The sequence below is a fragment of the Sylvia atricapilla genome, chromosome 5 (genome assembly GCF_009819655.1).
Source record: "Sylvia atricapilla isolate bSylAtr1 chromosome 5, bSylAtr1.pri, whole genome shotgun sequence".
Lineage (NCBI taxonomy): Eukaryota > Metazoa > Chordata > Aves > Passeriformes > Sylviidae > Sylvia > Sylvia atricapilla.
In genome coordinates, this window is record NC_089144.1 from 29,460,210 (window position 1) to 29,483,904 (window position 23,695).

The 23,695-nt window shown below is 39.2% G+C and overlaps 1 protein-coding gene across 2 annotated transcripts in view; it reads left to right on the top strand.

Moving 5' to 3' along the window:
• The window catches only part of TMEM117 (transmembrane protein 117), a 175,282-nt gene that overhangs the window by 144,409 nt on the left and 7,178 nt on the right, over positions 1 to 23,695 (top strand). For both annotated transcript variants that reach the window (XM_066319056.1, XM_066319057.1), the window contains exon 7: positions 21,043 to 21,172. In XM_066319056.1, the coding sequence (XP_066175153.1) occupies positions 21,043 to 21,172 (130 nt within the window). The remainder of the gene's footprint in view (positions 1 to 21,042; positions 21,173 to 23,695) is intronic.

Here is a 23,695-nt window from a genome sequence, read left to right on the forward strand (position 1 = left end):
CATCCTTTATACTGATTGCAGATGGTTAAATCTTGCTCGGATGCATTATATTTATCTCAGGCATTATAAATTCAACGCCAGTGTTTTCTTCAGCTGCTGGAACTTGGTGTGTTTGTGCTGACCTGAATCTTCTTGTGCCAATTTATACTGGCTGAGGGCTGAGCCCTTTTTTTAGCTCTATCACTTAGTTCCTCATTTGCAGAAGAGGATCAACTATAGTTCTTTTCTTTCACTAGTTGTGTGATTGTTCTGCTTAAGCCCCCAAGGTGCTCAGTGAAGGAGGCTATCTGACTTGGTACAGCTTCTAGTGTAATCAGGCACCAGTCCCACCTGGATCCTCTTGGCTCTGAGATGACTACACACAAAATGAATTAGCTGAAAAAGCTTCCCATTTCTCACAGTCATTCCCTTTTACCCTGACAATGGGTACATGCCATACATGTCACATCGAGGCTCTTCTTTGGAAGTGCAGGTATTTGCCTGAAATAACAAAGCAGTTGTCTAAAAGTAGACCCAGCATTTTCACAAGCTGCCCTTGGAAACCAATATATCCAGCCCAAATTCACAGAAAAACATACACTTACAGGAGAAGAAAGTCTGGGAATTGTTTGCAAGTCTTTCACAGGACTATTTTCATCTTTAATAGCAAAGAGAGCCTTTTCATAGATTCTGCTGTAATCAGTGATAGGCTTTGTTATTGCTGGGTGTATGTGTAAGAAATGTTGCATTCCTTAAGAGTGCAGTGATTTATGTTGATATAACAGTAATGGTGACATTCAGATAATTTCAACTCTCCACAGCAATGCTCTGGAATTTGTTATTTGACCATAGAAATCTGCTTTGTTATGAGTGTTACACAGGTTTTTATCTGAAAATGAAAAATCTGAGATGAGACTGAACAGATTCAGCTGCTTTCAAAGTGGTAGAATTGCTTGCAATTTTTAAATGCAAGCAGTGCATTAAAATGGGAAAGATAAACCTCCGTTTGCCATCATTAGAGAGAGCACTGCCTTGGCAACAAGTTTTATGCACATCCATATCTTACATTTAGCTACATGACATATTGAACATACAAGACTTACAGACAGGTCGTACAGAGCATACAGATCCACCTATCAATAATACTGAGTTCAAGTAAGAAGAGGGAGCAAGACCAGCTTGGTTGCTCTTAATCTGGAGGGGAAAAGAAACAAGAATATGCTTGATATTGTTAGTTTAGCTGAATTATTTCTGCAAAGCTGATTGAATGGCAAATGTTTATATTTCCTCAAAAAGTTTGAAGCCTGTAAAGCTACTGCTTTTATTTGTATAACAAAACGGACATATTTAATCACTGAGTGTCTTGAGATACCAAATACATTAGATTTTTTTGCATCTGTTAGAATCCAGACTTTACTGAGCCCATCAATAAATAATTCGTTTTCATATGTACAGAGGAGGGGAGGTATTCCCTAGTGCTTTTAGTGATTTGAAATTACAGGTTGGTGGTTTCTGAGTTTCAACTACCATTTAATTACTCAGCTATACTGTCTTTGGCATCGTGTCCCTGTGGGTCATAGGTGTTGTGTAAGTGTGACCTTCAGTCAATGAGGTTTCTAGTTTCCTACAGGTCAGAAGTTAAAAAGTTTCCTTTTTCTGGTATCTGACCATGTTTGCTTCATGTAATGCATTTTAGGGAAAGGAGATTTTCCAGAATAACAGTAGGTCTGACACATAGATTGGGCACCAGCACTCCATAACACCGTGTAATTTCTGTGGTTTCCACTGGAGCTACAACTAAATCAACATGCCTATAGAGTCTCCCAAATAGTCTCAGTAGTGTCCTGCCGCTGACTTTGGACTGTACTATGCCTTGGCTGGTCCCCAAATAATTAACCTCTCTTTGTCTCTTCCTAGTAGTCAGACAGTATTAGCAATATAATTTTTCATTAAGATTCCTTAATGCCTGAGCCAATGGGTGCTGTAGGCATATCAACGCATCACTTGTTGAAATGGTACAAGCAGAGACAAAGGTGATGTTGATCAAACTGGGAAAGAGCTGTAGTTTTCACCTCACTCTCCCAAACACTTGTTTGATTGCTGCCTGTAGCCAGTTATGCTGAACGTGTCTTCATGCCTCTAATGCCAGAATGACACAGCCTCAGGTAGTGTGTGATGATACCATGTGCTTTCATCTCCCACTTCATGAGCAGAGAGGGCAGTCACAGTCATGGAGGGGACTTTCCATTAGCAACCAATGCAAGGTGGAGCTGTCCGAACCTCTGAAATCAGTCACAGCAGGTGTGGAATCCATTTCTCCCTGGATGAAAATAGCTGAATTGAAGAGCTGTTTTCAGGACTGGCTCTGGGGAAGGTAGTGTGTGTCCTAAGGCAGCCCACACTTATAAGGGCCATAAGGGAGAAAGAAGCCCAGGCCCAGCAGTTATGGCTGCAGCTCCAAGCCTGGCCACCTCCAGCTCATAGCAGACATTTGCAAGCAGATCCCTGTCTGCATAAAGATCATGGTGGTAGCAGGATAGTCCTACTGTGCAGGGTAGCACGTCAGCAGAGAGAAAGATTTGAAATTGGCTTAATCCCCTGAAATGGTCTCCCTCCATTCAACTGCGCTGTGCGGTGCACCAGAGGCACAGGAGGAGGCACAGAACAAAGGCAATTGGTGGTGGTGGTGCTCCTCTCCCAGGAAAGTACTCATGGTTTCAGTGACCCAGCCCTGGCAGGGCTGCTTTTCTGGCTGCTCCTTTTTGGCCATCACCTTCAAGAAGCTTTTATTCTGTCCTGGCCAAGTCTGTTTCCATCTCTTTTTCAAGATTCATAGAAGCCTCTGGAGCACTGCACTTCTCAGTGAATTCATGGCTTGCACCCCTGCTAGCATTAATTTAGTGTTACAGTCAGTCAGAAGACTGCACTGTAGTTGTTCTGGCTGGTAATGGTCATTTTGTCTGTGATTTTATTTCATCTTTCAAGAGAGACATTGAAGCTCTTCCTTTCATATAAACCCAGCTTGAATTTCACTCTCCAGCAGTTCTCGCTGAGCTTTGCTGTGATGTTGTTTCCTGCATCATGTACCACACAAGGAATTAAATGATGGAAATTCGTGGCTAGGTAATCCATTCTACTGCCTGTAGATGAAAATGAAAAAAACAGTGTACATCACTTTCTAATGTATCTCACTATGGATTTAAGGATATAATCCCATAATCCTTCTTGGATAGCTCTTTACTTTTAGTTTCGCTCAGGTGGTTTTTGGGCTTGACTATATACAATGTGCAGCACGCATTTGGTCTATAATGAAATTTCATTCCACTTCAGAACTGTGTGCCCAAAGTGGAGAAACAAATAATTCTCTACAGCAGGACTGATCCCATGTATAGCATGCAATCTATTAAGGAGTAGGTATCAGAAAATAAGTGATTAAATGATCTGCTTTATTAGCTAGAGTTAGAGGAAACCAAAAAGATTGTTGTTCCATGTCAGGAGTGTGAGTGTACATTTTTATGGTCTTGGTTTGGCCTGGTTTTTGCAGACTGTGTGTTGGAGAAAGCTGCCCAGACTTCCCAGACTGTGCTGGGTGACATTTCTGAAGGCAGCTGCTTGGTGGTGCCCCAGCCATCTGCAACTGCCACCTCTCAGACAAGAACTGCAGCATGTTCTTTTGGCTTTAAGTTGTGCTTTCTTCCTGACCTTAAGCTGAAAAGCAATAGCTACATCTTCTGAATGAATGTTAAATACCCTTGGGGATGTTTCTGGCATCTGGGCCAAACAATTACTGCACTAATCTAAATTACACAAACTCTTACTGTTCCTCAAGGACAGGCCGCAAAGATTTTTGTATCTGGACAATGTGTTCTAAATACAGGGGATTAGAGAAAGAAAAGCATGATACAAACAAGCCTAATAACAGAAATGAGCAGATGATAATTTAAGCAACACAAATACAGTGACATGTAAAAAATGGTATTTAAAATGTGACAACACCACTGAAGCTGCCGAATCATGCATTCAGGAATTAGGAGATGTCAGAATTAAGCCACCAGTATAAACTCTTCACCCCTCTTTTCTGCATGCATTATGATACAATCTTTAATTATCTATTCACATTCCACTTTTCCACAGGATCTCTGTCTCACTTGCTGCACTGGATGAATGGTGTTCATTTAATGAGAAGCTATTTTATATTTTGGTTTACCTTTTCTGTGCACCCTATGGCCCCAGGCCTTACTTACTGCACATGATTGGAACCTTGATATGAAGATGAAATCACTCATCTTCTTGTGGACTTTTTTTGTGACACTCATCACTGTATTTCCTAAGGGTTTCTCAAACATTGATGTATTTATCTTCACAAAAGCCTTCACAACAGGAGTATTATAGTCCATTATTGTCCACATTTTATACTGAGGCACAAAGAAATTAAAGTCAAAGTGCCCCTAATTTGAGATGTCTGAGGACATTATTATGAGGACATATTATTACCCGTCTCTTATCTGAGTAGTTACCTAATTGATGGAGGAGGGTCTAGCATATTATTTCATTAGTAACAGACAGAGCCACATATTTACTTGATGTAATCCTATATATTATTATACTGACAGCCTTATTTCTCTTGTAGCATACAAATGATTTTAAAAGCAGTTTCTTTGTTTGCTTTGAATGATGCCTATAATCGTGTCATATATCAGCTCCATAAAAAGTCTGGAGTCCATTACTTTTTTTATGCTGATCTTAAAGGAGTACAGTGTGGTCTTATCTGGACAGTGCTATGCACTACAGGACTTTTGTTCTCTCCATGAATAATTTAGTCAACTCTTCCTCCTCCCAGTGGTGATATATTCAGGTCCAGCTCTCATTAGTTTCAATACCAGCCATGGGCACTTGTCACTTGTACAAATCTAAGTATAGGTAGAATGGGGAAGTAATCCCACAGGGAAAAAAATAGTTTGGTTCTCAAAATTCACTTAGTATCTCTTAGATGTCTCATACTAGAGTTGGTTGAGAGATGTGTCATAGCAGAACTGGTCAAATTCAGTTTCTCCTAGCAGCAATGACTTCTGTAACAGGAGGCAAATGTTTTCACATCTGCTGCTGTCTCTTGCATTTACACCCCTCTTCCAACACACTTTCCAGCTTGTGCAGCAGATGCAGAGTGCAGGAGGACTACAGGGGTCTCTGTCACTATATATTTCCATCTCACAATCATAAGTTAGATACTCTTTAATAAAAAAAGGTTGTGTCTTCTGGAACAAACTCTGTGTGATCTAGTAACTAAGAAAAGATTGTAATATGCCTTAACCTTAGCCTGACATCTAGTTCTTGAGTCTTCACCATGAAGTATTCAGGCGGATGCCTTAATGCAGGACTTTTCTGTGTGAATAAATCTGATGTTTTTTTACAAAAAGATAGAAATCTCAAAATCAGAAGCCTGCCATATGAGTCAAGTGTGTCTTATCAGGACTCTTACCACCCCTGCAGGGATGTTTGCCATATGAGCAACTGCTATTTGCAGTGTGTGCCTTTTCTTCCAATGAGACAGTTCATAAGAAAGAAGAGAAACATACTTTGCCTCTGGACTTCACATCTGCTTGTTAACAGCAGAGAGTGGTAATAATGGTGACCAGTCCAACCTCCAGAGCCAATGAGGTACTGACACCTTCTGATCCCCAACCATGGCTTTTTCCTTCCTGTCACTTCCAAATCCTCCTCCATTTCTGTCCCCATCCTGGGTCCTCCTCATGTCTGGTTCTGTGACATATCCAATTATTTATATCCAATTCCATCTTTCAGTCTTCATGTCTCTCATTTCTAGGCTCGACATTTAGCAAATCCTACTCATCTACCCTGCAGCTGCTGTTCAAACTAGAATCACTCCTTGTCTCCCTTTCCCCTCTCCCTAATTCAGTCCCTTTTTCGTTAACCAGCCAATCCCAACCTCCTGCTCTCATCCCTACTCTCTTGTGCTTCAAGTCTCTCCCCTCTTCCCCTACACTTCTTTTGTGTAGTCTATTCCAATTTTTCTATCAAACCTTTGTGTCTCTGTGGGTATTTCCTTTCACAGCATGGCCCAGGCTCTGTGGCTGCACATGGATATGCCAAGCCTTCTCTCAGCCTCTTAGAGACGCCTGGTGGGGAGGGAGGAGTACAGGGTTTACCACAGAATAATTTAGGTAGAATAAGATCCTTAAGATCAGGTTATTAATCTAACACAGCCAAGTCCACCACTGAGCCTCGTCCATTAACATCACGTCTAAAATGTCTTTTACATACGTCCAGAGATGGAGACTTAAGTCATTTTCCTGGGCAACCTGTTCAAGTGCATGTAATATATAGTGTTGCTCTGGCTGTGTACCTATGTACAGCTTCAAAAAGGTATAAAGACCTCTACTTTGATTCAACATACTGCTATGTTGCAAAATAAAAATAAAAATAGCAAAACATTAAAATTAATTTTAAAAAACAGTCTCTGCTAGGCTCTGTCTCAAGAGCCAAGTGTCCTTCTGCCTCCATCTTCCCACAGGTCCAGATGCCTAGCTCAAGCTGTACTTGACTACCCCCAGCTGTAACAGAGTACACTTGGGATTAGTAATTAGAGGAAAGCTGGCTCTCTGTCCCTCGGCTGCTGTGCAGGGCCAGCTCAGCCCCTGTTTGAGAGCAGCTCGGAGTCCTGCCAGCAGCAGCAGCAGCAGCAGCAAGAAATCGGGATGGAGGCAAAGGGGAAATGGAGGATGATCTGTCTCTCTTCTGAGATTGGCTGTTTCACAAGAGCCTGATGCTCTAGGAGCTGAGGGACACTGGCATGCTGAGTGATGCAAAGTTTGGGAAGATGCTTATTTCTGAACCTTTAGCTAGATTCTTGTAAGTATGAAAATTATTGACTTTTCAAAGGTACCTTAAACTTTTCGGTTTGGGGCAGGTATTTACAGGGAAGCAAAAGGCACATCTCTGACACAAAGTTACTCCCTTGCTAAACTATATTTGTCCACTTGAGATTTCTCTACAGAGTAAAGCAACTTATTTTCTGTTTGTTCTTACTCTCAGAAGTGATTAAATGGTGCCAGTTGAAAATGTCAAAACCCTAAACCAGAACCAAGTAGAAAAAAGAGCCTGAGGCACACACCAGACATGGCTGTGTCAGCCCAAGCAGTTATATTTGGAAAAGTTATAAGCAAATGAGATCAGGACAGTATTATCCAGCAAATGCATTTTGTCTACTATATTAATTAATGGTATTCATGGTTTACAAGACACATACTGCTACTGGAAATTCAGAAAAGTGATGAAAATCTTAAAAAACTATAGCTAAACTTCAAGTTCCATTTGGGATAAAATAACTGTGTCTGTATAGCCACACACAGAACCATAGAGGCAAGATGGGCCTTCAGTGCAGAATTATACTCATCAAAAGATAAATGTAGATACCAGTTGTATGATTGGTAATTGCCCTTATATCATAGAAATCTGTGAAGGCTTTCAGTTTTTTTTCAGGGAAATAGAATGTTGTCGTTAGTGCCAATTAAGTAGCAAGCCTCTAATAACTCTCTTTTCTGTCAAGCAATGTGTTTCATGGGGCTTCACTCTCTTTATGAGCAAAAGGATTTCCGTGTGTCTAGTATGAGTTCATAGGAAACAATTAAGTATTAGAATTAGGCACGAGGCAATGTAAGTAAGAGTAAGTTTATCAGAAGGAAATAGTACTGGCTTGCTTCTTAAATGGTTTCTACAAGTGTTAAGTGAAAGATATTTTCCTTGAATTTTGACTCAGCATTTAAAGCAAAACGTTTGTGAGATGGCTGCAGGAAAACTCAGAAGATAATTGGAAATGAGAGGCTAAAAAATGTATTAATGTTTTACGAAGGAACATTTAAATACTGATACTGGCTCTTATTCTGAGTTTCTAACAAAAGGCTTGGTCATTCTAAGTGACTGCTAAGGAGTAGTTAGTACTTTGATCAGTCTTTATATGGGTCAAGACTACAAGATAGGGAAATGTTAAAATAAATTTTGTGTCCTTGAGCATTATGTATCTCCCTGTGCTGTGTTCCATAGGAGCTTCTAATCTATGGCTCACTTGAGCAAAACATTTTTAAAAAATCCTTTTGGGTCACTGGTTTTTTAGCCTAAATCAAGGAAGTCTGTCATTTGTGAATGAGATATGAAGTAGAAAGATTATGAGCTGGAGCTTTCAGCTCTTTTCAGCATGTGGAAGGTCTAGCAGGGTCTTCACGTTATATTAGTAACTCAGATTTTGAATTTTTGCTTGCAGAATCCAGTGAAATTGCATTTTGGGCAGATCAGATTTGGCCAACCTCTGCTGTCAGGCATGCTGATGAAGACCAATTTTCCAGTAGTTTTTAATTTCTAAATAGTACATTTATGTGATAGTAACCTGTCGTGTCATTTTATTTTTTTTCCCAGCATTGTAACTCTCTCCAACTTATAGATTCTTTGAAAATGAAGTAGTGCTTGCTATAATCTGGTTTGCTCATGCTTCTTTCATACTTGCATATCTTGAAGCCATGCTTTGTGCATGCAAACTGGAAAAACCTCAGGAACAATGTAATGTGTCTGAGGAGACATCAAAGCAGTGGTCTCTGCTTTCTTTTAGAAACATGGCAGCAAACTTATCGTTCTCTGGGCTCTGATTTCATTTACATAATTAACAGCAGAAGTACCCACCCAAGTCAACACATGGCAGGTAGCACTGCTTCAGACCAGCACATTCCTAAATATGTTTTGTAGTGCATTTCTCAGGTACCTAAACTACTAAATTTAAGTGTGCAGTTTCTATCTATTCCTTATTTTGATAAATGTAGATTGCCCAGGACTCTCTGATGAATAATTATGTGTTTGAATGAGCACAGCAACTTCAGTAGCAGACATTTGTTCTATAGACATGTTAGGAGAATTATAATTGATGCCTTTTTTATCACTGAATGAAAGAAAGATAAAAGCGCTGCTATAAACTGGAAGTTGAAATAAATTATGTAAAATATATAATTCGCATAATGACTGTCCCTTTATAAATGTTCATCTTAAGTAACCATATCATCTGGGATAATTCCTCCTTGAGGAATGCTGTGAAAGAACAGTTCATTCATTATCTTGACTCGGTGAATTGTTCTAAAACAGCTCCTTTGATGAGAAAATTGATTTGGCATTTCTTTAAACTATTGAAAATAATGCTTGAATTCTATACTTTCCTTTTCATAAAGTTTCAAAACTATATGGTTTTGACTAGTCAAACTGGAACTCCCCCCAAAAAACACACACATCTACCTGTTGTCCGCATGCTTTGCTTTAAAACTCCACCTGGTCTATTAATCAGACTGACAGAGTAATCACTCAGCTGCTGTAATATTGCTCCCCTGATTCATTGATGGCAGTAATTAAAAGTTTTGGAGTTTGGAAGTCTGGAAGCCATGCACTTATCTGCAGGCAAGATCTTGTGTCTGTTTACTCCCCTCATAATAGTGTCTCTGAGAACAGGCAGAGTTCCTAAAATAAAAAATATGTACTTATGAATTAAGTCTACCACTTGTAGATGTTAGGGAGGAAGTTGTGGGAGAAAAGACAGTAAAGAGAAAAGAATTTAAGTGTTATTGTTTGTGGCAAAGATTAGATATGCAGGGTTATATGGGTAGATGAAAGAGCAAAATTTCTGAAGCAAGAGACAGCGTAAGAGACCATCTTCCCCTCCAAAAAAGAGTGCCTCATGAGGCACTTATAATTTTCCTCAAAGAAAATTCTCTCTGAATGGAAATTAGCAAGTTGTCTTCCAAAACTAGCATCAACAGCAAGGGGGGGGAAAGGAATTTCTTGCAGATCAAGAGTAAGGACCAAATAGAAAGGTTGCAGGAGGAAAACCTTCAGAAGCATCTGTTAGTTTGGATAAGCTTCTGCCAAGAGCTGCATATATGGTTTATTATCTACACTGAATTTCCAAATCTTTTGAGCTTGTCTCGCCCTGTCTCATCTGGTTTGTTTTTTTTTTTTTTTTTTTTTTTTTTTGTAATTTTAATTCAGCCTTAACTTATGGTCAGCATAGTTGCTATATTTAGATTCAAGTCTCACTAGGAGAGCACTTCAATTCATTCCTTACCACCAGTCTTTGATTTTGTTTTTGAGATTCAAAAAGACACCTTAATAACATTCTCTCTGCTCCCAAGGATTTTGATGGGAACAGTTTTGAAATTCAGACCAAACAGTTGTGTTTGCCAACACCAGGGTGAGTTTGTGCAATTAGAACTTGGTTGACTGTGTTTTTGACAAGCTCTCCCAGGAGGTTTCTAAACACTAAAAACCTTTTAGGATGAAGTTCATGTTTTCTACATGTGCTTGGCAAAGACAGATATATTTCTCTGGTATGAAAACTGAAATTGCATTTTTCCTCTCTCATTCTCAGGAAGTGAGTTTTTCATTGGGCATCAGAGAGGAGGCTGTAGAAAAGAGTTATCTTCCCTAATTTTTATTCATATTTAAGACTATCTTTTTGGGTTATGGTATTGTTCATTCTCTAAGGGATGTAATTTATGTATGTATAACATACAGCACTAGCATCACTTCCTCAAGAGATAAGAAAATGAATGGATTTTTGGATAGGGAAGGGCAGATAGGAGAGAGCTTAAGCAAATAATCCTGCAACTATTAAGTGACATACACTCTCTCTAATAAGAGGATATGTCATGTCACTGTACTGCATGTAATGCTGTGCACTCAATGGAAGATACAGTATAGTAATCCCAGCAGCACACTGGTTTGTGTAGCCTCTTATTTACCAATAATAATAAAGCTACTAGACCTGTACTTACATAGTGAGACTTATTGTTTTCTCTTTTTTTTCTCACCTCCTGGAACAGATGTGCCTAATGGCCACACCACAGCTTTTGAGTATAAAACTGGAGGTAGAGGGGTAGCACAGAGATGGGACTCAGGAATGGGATAAGTTGCCTTCAGGAAATGAGATTCTGTTTGCAGAGAGAATGCTGCTGCTGTAGATCCTCCTAGAAGGCTAAAACTCAGGTCACAGAAAATATTTAAACTTCAACTTAAAAAAAAGAGGGAGCTGCGAAGACCAAGTATATTCTATATTACTCTTATCTCTGAAACAAAGATTAAGTGCAGATATCAATGGTTTTCAGTCAGCCTTTCTTTTTACATTTACACAGTTTCCTTTATATTTCCTTATATATTAGAACTGATATATTAATTGGCACAAATTATGAAGAGGAAAAAAATTTGAAAAGAATTACTGCCATTTTTTTAAGGAAAAGGGAATTCTCATTGACTTGTTTGCAAACCCCACATTTAAATTCATGAGACATTTCTCTCTGTGTTCCATATGCATTCAGTGTTTTTACTTTATGTCACCTTCAGCTCTATTATTTTTTCAATATCAGTCAAATGCATGTAATACTGGGGTTTTTTTTCCAATGGAAATTTAATATTACTGCTTCACTACCTTAATTGCAGCAAGCTGAACCCTGTGCATGCTATTTTGTTTAGTTATATGCTAAACCAAAACAAGCTGGATGAAAGTTTCAAACTGAGAGCATTGGTCCAAATCTACCACTTCAGATCACACTAAATACCCAAGGACAATTTATATAGTTTTCTTTGGAACCAGACACAAATTTTGGGAACTCAGAACAGGTTATGATAAGACTTTTCAGAGCACATATAATCTGAAGGAATTTTATCCAGAACAGAGTGACTTCTCAGTCATCCATTTCTAACATTGATGCAGGTGATTTACTTTCCACCTACAGTGAAAAACACACAGTAATCCTCTTGTTCCAGATACTCTTTATTTTTGTAACACCATTTTATTGGGTTGCAAATCTTATAGTGAGGAAATACCTGCTCAGGTGTTTTACAGAAAATGTCTCTTCTCAGGTTTAGGTGACACTGAAAAACACCATTAAAATTTAAATATCAAGCAACAAGAAAATTCATGTATGTGGATATTTGGAAAGAGAAGGAACAATATACATTTCAATACAGCTGAAGTTAGCTGGAGACAGTTTTCTTAATGTAAAATTAATTAAGAATCCTAAATAGAGCTTGCTGTTCTCAAATAGGTATAAATGGCATTGGCAGTATTTACAAGTCCTGAAATGCCCCAGATACCATTTTACTGTTCAGCTGCATTGTGGGTATATTTCCTACAATGCAATGGTATGTGTTTCATTGCATGTACTTCTGCAATGTTCTAATATTGTTGAAGATTATTATACAGCAATATATTTAAAATTTATTTTTATTCTTCACATCATAGTCAGATATTTAGTTTTCTAGGGCACCAGAAAGATTGACTCATCTGTCGTGATTTCCCTTGACAGTAGGATGTAGTCTCAGTAAATGTGTAAATATAAGTATTGTGTATTATTAGTGAATGTTCATTTCTCCTATTCAGCAGAGAAATGGTTTTCATAAAGTGTGTCACTGAGGTAGTTAGAAAAACCATTACAATTGGCTGGTGGTTTAGGGAAGTTTCAAGTAGAGAACAAAACACAGTTGCTATACTGAAGCTGATTTCTTTGTCTTTTACAGATACACAATATTGTAACATTAGCGCTTTGTTTAGCAGCTTAACAGACTCAAGAATTAACTGGAAAAGTTTTCACTGGTATTTCTCATCCAGATGGATTACCTGATACCTAATAAACTCAACTGAGGTCAAACATGAGTGAGACAGTAAAAGAGTAAAAGCTTACAGAAGATGGAGACACAGAAAGAAAATCAAGGAACATTTACTTTTGAGTATCTTTTTTTTACTCAGCATTGTCAGCAGTTGTGAATAGCTATTCAACAGGTGACAGTGATTTACAACAGAGAGGAGCCTCCAAGTGTCATCTTCGATGTATGAGACCTCACATTTGCTTGATAGAAAAACTGGTGGAATTGCTCCTAGGACATCCTGGGAGTAAGTGCTCAGAGGGTGTGCTTTATGTAGTCTGCCACTCCTCAGCCATTGATAAAGGGATTTCACCTCGTTCCTGTTTGACACTAATAAGTACTTAAAAATGAAAGGGTAGCTGTAGAGCAGAACAGTCCTTGCCCTCAGCAGGAAATGGTGACCACTGCTGTTCCTGGTCACTGCATATGTCAAGATTTGAGACCTTCTAGTGCCTGTCCTTTCTTGTGCACTGGCTTGCTTTCAAACACAATTTGTTCCTAATGTAAAAAAAATTAATGGATAGCCATTCACTCTTCACACTACTAGCAGTATTTGTCCTATCAAGAAACCAGCAATGATCACTAAGGACCAGAGCAGTGTTGTGCTAGATGATGCTTAAAGACAGCCAGAATACAACTCCAGTCCTAGAGAATTTAATTGTTAAAGAAAATCCCAGAGTTATAACCAGCTAGACAGGCGGGTACAAGCAATAGCAATTTTATTGGTCAGGATGACAGGTAAGCCAGGATACCTAAATGACATCCTAAGGCTTTGTCACGCAAAAAAGAATTATAAAGAAGAGTGAGACAGGATAAAGCTCTTCAGCTGATAGAGAACTGCTCAGGAGAAAAAAATCTCTAAATAGAGAAAAAAATTATAGGCTGATTGAAGGAGCAGCTGTCATATAGACAGTCTGTACATAGTGTATTCAAAGAGCTAAAGAATTTGTACTTTATTGTATGAAAGGGAGGAATGTAATGGTCAAAAAAATAGTCTAGGAGAATGGTCTTTGCAGCAGCATCTCTGTATCAGTAGAGAACAACACTCATGAAGGCCAGAGGGAAAGGTGCCAATGTAACTGAACAGCAGACAATGAGAGCCTTGATAAGCATTTTAGCTGTAGGTTTTGGTAGGAATCTTCATACCTTGGACATGTTATGCGAAACAGATCTGCAGTATCAGGGCACTACAATGTTCTGAGGAGTGAATATATGAAGATACCCAAGCCATAGTCACAGGGGTGAGAGAGAGAGGTGCCATCTGTCATGAGTCAGGTGTAGTTATGGGAGTTGGAGTGAAATGCAAGCATTCCTATTTTAGGTGGACTGAAATACTGAGCTTACTTTGAGCTTCCTGTGGAAAGACTAAATACCAATTCAGACAGTTCAGTAAGAAATGGTACTGTTTTGAGGACATGGGCATACACAGCTTTGTCTACACTCAAGTTGCATGAATGTGTAGATTCAAAGTTCAGAGAGTGCAGAGTGCAGAATGCAAAGGGCTTGTTTGGGTCTTACGTGACCTGGGAATTGTTGCCTTTAAATAAGCAAAAATAGATAATAGACCAAAGGATTCTGTAATGATTTTTTAATGGAAGAGGTCATTCAAGAACAAGCATACATTGGTGCTCTCTCATAGAGGGAGTTATTGCTGTCTTATTATAATTTTCTCAAATGAGAGAAAAAAAGCAAGATTTGCAGTGGTCATTCTAGAGAAGCTCCAGGAGCTTGGAGAAGCTAAGAGCACAAAAATGATGGAGAACAGCATGATTGTCTATATGTTCATGCCTTACATTGCGATGTAGTGCAGGGATATCCTTTCTATACCTGTGTCTGGTCCTGGGAGTTGTCTTCAGTCTTCTGTCTCTGCAGCCTGGATCTCATCCAAAGCAGGTTTTCCATGACTGCAGTGTTTTTTTCCATATTTTAAATTCTTTAAATCAACATTGAGTGGAAAAAGGTGAAGCAGTGTCGGGACTCGGTGCCACAGTTCCTGATGGGGTTTTGTTATCATTATTGTCAGTAGCAATCCAGACAGGTGAAGCAAAAGCAGATGACCAGATCAAATAAAATTTTCTGGACTTGAACACTATAAAGAGATTAGCATCAACTAATAGTTGGTAGTACTACTATCACTAGTAACTGATAGTACCAACATGAAGGAGGAGGTCTTCTGAAGAATAATGTATCATCCTTCACTGTGGGAGCTAAGTAGCCTCACTGAAGCCATTCAGGTGTACAGGTGGTAACATCAGGAGTAGATATAATTTTTTGTTTAAAAAGGGCTAAAACAAGCAGTGCCTATCAAACTTTCTTCCTCTATTTGTGAAAGAACAGGAGATCAGATGATGAGCAGTGAGTTTGATCTCACAAGCATAAAAGTGAGTTCTAGACATGGCTGCTGTCTTCCTTTCTTACTTATGTTGGAATGAAATATTATAAATATGTTTGCATTTTAGCAGCTCACAGAGATCTCAGCTGTAGACATTACTGCAAGTTGCAGCACTACAATGAAGTTAGACATAACACAGAGGAGTTGGGTCTTTGTGTCTGAATTCCAGCTGTTCATTTCTTACTTCAAACACTTGCAAAAATACAAAACCATTGCATCTCCTGAAGTTTCCTCATGATGTCTGTGTCCATCATGTTCTAAGATGCAAAGATATCTGCGCAGGAGGTTTTCACCTCAAAAAGTTTTTAATAAATAAATAAAAACGCTATAGGCAGTTTCTGAAACACTTATACACATTAATATATGCGTTTTCTCAGTTCTTGACCTGTTTTTATTTATTGTTTTGAGACATTTAAAGTAGAAATGTGCTCTTAGCATTAAATACAGCATGCCATCACTACTTAAAGCAGAAATAATCAGTGTGCAATTATCCCTCTTTCCCTATTATATCTGAACAGTGTTTATATTATTCTTAGTGTTATTTAATATTTACTGAACACATCAAGAGCTACATTCAAACAGGAAGAGATAAAACCATGGCACATTTGTTCACTATTAGTTGTTAGTGTTTTCTAATTATGGTCCCATCTTCTCTGTGGCATTTTTCCCTGGGTGGAAAGAGGCTTTTGGCTGAAGCATGTGGAGTTGTGTGTGCATGATGCATGGGATGTGGTTTGCTGAGGGCTAGCATCCCCATCCCAGACAGCTAATAATCCTGACTTGATCCTGCCAGCACCTGCCTCTCATCCTCTGGGCTCTGGGGATGTGGCCCAGAACCTGCAACAAAAAACACCAAGAGCAAATCCTGCACCAAGCCAGGACACTGGGAATCGCCAATGTGCTCCTGGGGAGCTGTGTGTCCTGGCTTGAGGTCGAGACAGGGCTGCCTTCTCTTTTCCTCAGTGGATGGCAGAAAATGGCCAGATCATATCAGAAAGTCTGGCGTTGATGCTTAGTTACCATTGCTAAAAATATCTTTACTTAAAGAGGTACCAAACTGGTGCTGCCAGCTGCACTGTAGGGTCTTAAACGAACACCTGGCATTGCAGCAGAGAGTATGTGCATTTGTTTGGCCTGGGTAGCTAGCACCAAAGGGAAGAGGATTAAACTACCTTCATCTCCTCAGGTTTTTCCTGTCCTTCTGCATTTAATGAGGTAGCTGATGGAAATCAGAGGTGCTCTCTGCCCATTGCAACACCAGGATGAGGCCCTCAGTGATCTTAAATTCATCCTCTGGCTGCCCTTTCCTCAATGACTAGAGTGAAATGAGGCAATAACCTTATTTGATTTGCACATGCCACAAAAGTTTCTGCTGAGGTTAGAGACCTCTGTGCAGCTGACTTAAGCCTGCTGGTTCTGGGTTGGCTTCAGCTCCACACACTGAATAGATGCAGTCCCATCCCCCCCTAGGCTGGGAACCACTGAAGTAGATGAATATTAGAAATCTGATGCTGATGTATTTAAAGGAGAAACAATCTGTTCATGCAGTATGAAAGGTGCGTTTATGAGCTAACAGTATGTTTGCACGGCTTTATTTTTCAAATCCTGCAATGCATTCTTAATATGGTATTTTGGGCCCAGCTCCTAATGAGATCCCACAAATGGCAGAGTACAGGCACCTCAGCAATAAGGACTGAAGCTGATCAAGTGAACGTTGCATAATTATGAGCTGAGAACTTTAAGAACATAACACATGGCTCTCATGTCCCAGTGGTGAACACAGACTGATACCAGAGGCCACAGAGAGAAAATACCATGTAGGGAAAGCTGATGCAGGCCTGAGCTGTGTTCCAGAGTGGGAAGTGTTTGGATTTATGGGCTTGAACAATTGCTCTATTCATCTAGCTGTTAACAAGTGAGGTGGAATATATCTACAAGACATTTGAATTTCTTTGAAAAATGGTGTTCTGGATATTGCTGAAATTAAGTTTTTTGTCTGTCAGTAAGAAAAAAAATAGCAGATTCAAAAGATTTTGGAGAACATTTTCTTAGAATTTGGATAGTAAAATGGCCACTTTGAGCCATGGGTTTGGATTTGACAGCCTCATATTGGCATTAGCTTGAAAATGTAATAAAAATCTACTTTTCTTTGGCACAGTAATAATACTACAGCTATGTTTCTGCAAGTGATGATGCCTCTCTGTGGACAGTTGACACTCACAGTTACCAGAGCTGTGAGTCAAATGAAGCTCCAAGCCTATTTAATCCCTGACTTAAAGCTTCATTTTCCTAACTGCTGCATCTGTTGTGACTTCCATGGAAGTAAATATTTTTAGCTGATTATTTTAGTTTCCTTATCTTAAAATTGTTTGCAAATACATTTTATTATTTGTTGGTGGATTTAAAAAATTGTTTTTATTTCTGCAATTTCATGGGACTCTTCTTAAAGAACAGACTGTATAAACAGTCTGAAAAAGGTGTTATGTTCAAAATATTATTTACGGGTGAAGGACCTCTATATATAAAGCCAAGATATTATTATAAGTGTTAAATTTAAACAGTGTAATCCAAAAATCATTATTAGTTGAGATGTAATCATTTCAGAAAATAATACTTCTATGCAGAAAGAAGTTTCAATAGTAGGAGTAGTTGGAGTAGTAGTAGTTGGAGTAGTAGTAGTAATAATAAGAATGTCTGAATGCTTATACACACACTTAGTTTCTATTGCTTTTCCTGATGTTTCGTCCAGCCTCCCTCTGTTCCTGCAGGTCTTGAAATGGGCAGTTTCAGTCTGATGGGTTCAGTGGGGGCATTGTGGCATGTCATTGGCACCTGGAGTCCTTTGCTGGGAAGGATTTAGTCTTCATCATGATGGTTACTTTTTTCTTATGGTAGAAGCTGCTTTGGGCTGTTTTTATATTTGGTAACATGTTTAGACCTTGCTGTTTCCTCGTTGCTCTGAAGCTCCATGTTACAGATAGGTTTTACAGATAGTGTCTTCTGGGAGATATTTCTTTGTTCTCCTTGTGACCACTAAAAGTAGTTTTGCCCAGCCCGGATCTGCATTTCTTTAGCTGAACACTAGGGAGTTGTTAATAACTGTGAGGTCTCCAGCACCAGCCTGTGCCCCTCTCTCTAGTTATGGCTACACCATATTACAGGGCTTCAGTGTAATAAAGGTCATGATACTATTCAGGCCTGCTTCATACTGTATTGGGCATATATGTAGAAAATGTTATTATCAGGTAATAATCATTCAGATGAGAGGAAACTCTTTTTAATAAAAAACTCAGATGCAGAGACACAGACCAGTACAAAATTCTGCATGGTGGAATTTTATCTGTAAATCAGCAAAAGACACAGTAGGAGCCTTGAGGCAAGGCAGGAGCGGGAGGCCAGATTTGTAGATCCATGTTTACTTATAACTAATGCAGAGTTCACAGTTCTCAATTTATTTATTTTCAGGAATATGTAATGTATTTCTTCCTATTTAATCTGGGTGAGAGTATGTATAAGATAACAAGCGACATCAGTCCATTGATGTATATTAGAAACTGTGAACTGAAAGTGTGCATGCATGAATTTTTTATCTCTGGGTGTATTTTGAATGCCTACCAGCTGCAAGAGGATGTCTACAGATGCAGGGTAAGAGACTGTGCGGCTGGGCAGGTATTACCAGGAGTGCATGCATTGCATTAGTGCTACAGCAAAAGGAGAGCATCTTTATTTCTCTTGTCTTCTACATCTGTAAATTTGCACTTGCTGCATTGCTGTGAACAGTAAGAACCTGGTAAAAGGTGTCAGATTTTCTCCTCGCTTCCACTCCTGGTAATCCATTTAGCTCAGTATCACAAACAGTTTGCACAAATCAGCTGTTAGTGATCAGGCTGTGCTATTCCCAGATCATAAAAACTCTTCCATTTCCCTTCCATTGTAGAAAATGTTGAAGAGCTTGGTAAGTCTTGGAAGTTGTTATGTATGCAGTGATCAATCTTTCAGAGGTCATATAATCATAGAATATCCTCAGCTGAAAGGGACACAGAAGGCCAGTGTTTGGCGGTGCACTGGACAACCCCAAGAATCACCCCATGTGCCTGAAAGTGTTGTGCAAACACCTCTTCAACTGTCAGGCTTGTGTTGTGACCACTTCCCTGCGGAGCCTGTTCCAGTGCCCAACCATCCTCTGGGTGAGAAACCTTTTGAGGTATATAACATAAACCTCCCCTGACACAGCTTCAGGTCATTCCCTCAGGTCCTGTCACTGGTCATGAGAGTGAAGAGATCAGTGCCTGCCCCTCCTCTTCCCCTCATGAGGAAGTTTTTTGCTTTTTACACTGCAATGAGGCTTCCCTTCAGTCTCCTCTTTTCCAGGCTGAACAGACCAAGTGACCACAGTCGTTCCTCAGATAGCTTCTCCTTAAGGCCTTTTGCCATCTTTACTGCCCTCCTTTAGACACACTCTAGTAGCTTTAGGTCTTTCTTGTATTGTGGCACTCCTAAATTGCCCCCAGCACTGGAGGTGAGGCTGCCCCAGTGCAGAGCAGAGCAATCCCCTCCCTTGCCCGGCTGTGATGCTGTGCCTGATGCCCCCCAGGACAGGGCTGGCCTCCTGGCTGCCAGGGCACTGCTGGCTCAAATACATCTTTCCTTCAGTTAGGACTCCCAGATCCCTTTCTGCAGTACTGCTTTCCAGGCTCTCATTCCCCACTCTGTATATCCAGGGTTGCCCTATCCCAAATGCAGATTTTGGCACGTCTTTGTTAAACTTTACAGAGTTGGTGATTGCCCAGCCCTCTGATTTGCCAAAGTCTCTCTGCAGGATCTCTCTTTCTTTGAGGGAGTCAACAGCTCCTCCCAATTTAGTAGGTGATTCTTAGTTTTGATTTTTTTTTAATATATTACTCTGTAGGGAAACTTTCCCTCCTTACAAAACTGAAAATTAAAGAATGGAATTGGTTCTTATGGGGTGATGGCCATGCTGGAATGGTTTTCATGTGAAAGAATCACAAGTCTATCAGAGTTCTTCACATTTTGGATTCCTTTATTTTATTTTTCAGTAATTCAGGTGCTGCACTGTCTTGTTGGATACAAATCCAGGAGCGTGCAGGGAGCAGGGGCAGTGTGTTTGTAACAGGAGATTGTCAACAATCTGCAGTGCACAGAGTGATGACACTGGCAGTAATCGTACTGATTCTAGCACTATTGCTTTCAGTTTGGGCTCTAACGAGCCATGCTATCATACTCATTTTCAAATGACTGATGGTGGATACAGATATCCAAGAGAAAAATTCCTTTAAATGCAGCTCTTCCTCAGCTGGGGTACCACATGCTATCAAAATATGCATAAGGAATTTCTAAGAGCTTCCACATTTCCAACATTACCATAGATGAAGTATGGCAGTGGAGAAAACTGTGCTTGGGTTGATTCTGGCAGATTATGCTGAAGGGGCCTCCACTTACAGTGATTGTTTATTTAAATGTATGAAGGCAAAATCCAGAAAAAACCCTGTAAAGCTGAACAAATAAAATGCAGATATATGTGGTGTTTGGAAGGCTCAGGCATTTGCCAATTTCGTAGCTGTAAACTGTTTGCCAAATTACAAGTTATTAAGAGTAAGTAGCATAGCAAGGTTTTTATACAGGTATTTATGTAGATATTCTTAGTATTGCCAGGTTTTAAATATGTATTCTTATCCTTATTCTGTTTTGTACTATCAGCTGGTAAGATGTGATTATTACTGTCATTCTGAAGTGAACTTTTATACACATAATTACATGGAGCTGAGATAAAAAAATATATTGTAATATCTAATATGAATAAGGTATTCTATTTCAAATGGGTCAGTCAAATTTAAAGTAAGAAAATCCAGTAATGGAGGCTTAAATATAGAACATTTCTGTTTTATTAATTTATGCCATTTTAAAGGCAAATATATACCATGAAAGCTTACTTTTAGGCTCTTGTTTTTGTTTTTTAACAGGACTGGGAGTTTCCACATTTTATGGGTGATGTTGAAGTGAATCTTCCAGGCTTGCCCTCAGCACACATGCAATTCAAAGTACCTTATTTCCAAAAGATACTGAAAGAGGAATATCACATACATATAACAGGTAGGTAATCTTGCAGGTTGTGACACAGTCACACAGTGAACTGCTTCTCTATGTGTGCTGCCAGGGTCTTAAATGTGTATTTTTGTGTGTGTCTCAGCTTTTTTTCTATTTCTTTATCTGTCCATATCCATATTCTCCATATATAGCCATCTCAAGGAAATGAGGAACCTGTATCTTACAAATCAGAGAGGCCTGCTGGTTTTCATGGATTTCAGCAACATCTTGTGACAATAAGTAATACATAATGTAACTGCAGACATCTTTTATCTACAATTACTCTCTCAGGGAAATTAGCAGGTTATTTCATTTTCAAATCTCTTATGCTTTCAGATGCCTTTGCTATGATTTATGCTAATATCTTTTCATAACTTCGGTCATTCTCATCTGGCAAAGGCCACTCATAACCGTGCTTCCATCAGTCATCTAACGAGAAGCAGACAGTTAAATAACCTCAAATGAAATAGAATTGCAGTGATTCAAATGGATGATACATATAGATAAAAAGTACCTGATCCTTGCATACTGTGAGTCAGTATTTTATTAACAGTAGCGAATGAAAAAGTGAAGGTTAAGCAGGGATAAATATTTTGGTTTTACCTTCAAGCTGTACAAAAGGAGTATAGCTCCTCTCTCTACAGTGGGAAGAGATGGATAATAATGGATAACAGAAGAATGCAGGTGTGAATTGGCAGGGGTCTTTAACTGCTAACATAAAAAGTCACAGCACATGACGCCACACAGAAATAAGATAGATGAGGGCAACCAAAGACAAGCCAAAAGAAGCCCCTGCAGATCAGGGACAAAAGGAGCGTTCAGGGATGATACAAAGATAAGGCCAAGAGTTAGCAGGTGAGTCACAAGCTCAGCAGACAGCTGAAGCTGAGGGAAGAAAATGTGTCAAGGAAAGAATGACACCAGCACTGAGTTGAGGCAGACTGAATGAGGCCTCAGAAAAAGTGTTTTCAGCAGAGAATGCAGAAATGAGATTAAAAAACAGAAAAGAAGATAAAAATAGTGTTGGCTATTGACTGAGAGAAGGCAAATGGGCCAGCAGGAATTACACATGGAGGGATAGAAGGCTTTTCAAAATTGAAGGTAGGTGCCCTGCTGGAATGCTGACAGAGAACAGCCAGCCAGCAAGGAGAAAGAAGAGCTGGTACATATCTGAGGGAGACCATTTGAGCCATTAGTGATTTATGGAACAGGACAAAGCAAATGATGGCCCAGTCAGTGACTAGAAGGTGTAGGGTGAAAGGAGATGTGATGGAGACATTCTTCTCTCCCAAGTGAGCAAAAAGAGAAAGGAGCAGAGGGAAAATAAAAGAGTTTAAGCATCAGACATTTTATGTGAATTACAGGTATGGAATTCAGGGATAGCAAAAAAATTTTTTTTTCCTTTTTCTCAAGACTAGGGAATGAATTTGGAGGGGCTCAGTCTCACAAAGTTCTCAGATGTCATGCTGTTATTCCATTGTGTAAGGAAAAGTAGTGGAATGGATTCACAGAGGAGCAGGAAAAAAGACTGAGGCATGATATGTTAGGCTGTGTCACCAGATACAGAAACTTGGCGTATAATTAATGGGTGATAGAAGAGGAATTGAAGAGCAAAGAACAGTTTTGCATTGTAGAAGAGACTGGGACATTGATGATAATCAGGGATAATCAAAGAATAAACAAGAGCAAAGAAAATAAATTAGTAATCAGAAATGCAACCACTAGCAATTCTGTTTGAAAACAAGCCAACCAAAAAAACCCAATATTTATGCATTGCAGTCTTCTGTAGAGAAGACTGAAGTCCTTTCTGATTTTCTAGTGAGAAGGCATTCTTCTAATGAGGATGAGATAATGAATGAAGGCTGAGGAAAATTTTTCCCTGCTCAGCATTAACAAGATCCATTTATTAGATTCGCTAGACAAATCAATCCATTTGACTGCACATCATGTATCCTGTATACTGAGTGCCTGTTTTATCTCAGTGCTACACAGCCCTTTAGGAGATCTAATAAACAGCCATAACACGTGGCACAAGAACGTCCCTTTGGGTAAGTTTTGCTTGAGCCATCTGTTCTTGCCATCAGTTCTTGTCTTAGGTTAGGGCATCATGTTGGATAATTTTCAAGCTCTAGTGACTGTCTGGATGTGCAAATACTTGAATATTGCACTCAAATCAAGGTCCTAATAAAAGAAAAAAACTGATTTTAAAAAGAATATATATATATATATATGTATATATATAATCAAGATTAATATAATCCAATCTAAAATGATGCACATGGATGCAACTGCAGCAGGTGACATGGGGATAGGAGAATGATAACAGGGACACCCCTCTATTTAAGCTCTGTTTAATGCATGGAATCCAGAATGTTAAATTTAACCATAGGACTTCTAAGTAACAAGCAGGAAATGAACACTGAGGTCTGAAAAACATTTCTTTTAGTACTAGCTATATAGATAAATCCAGGCTAAAAATCTATGACCTGTGCTCTAATTTTTAGAAACTGAAAACCATTTTCTCCCAAG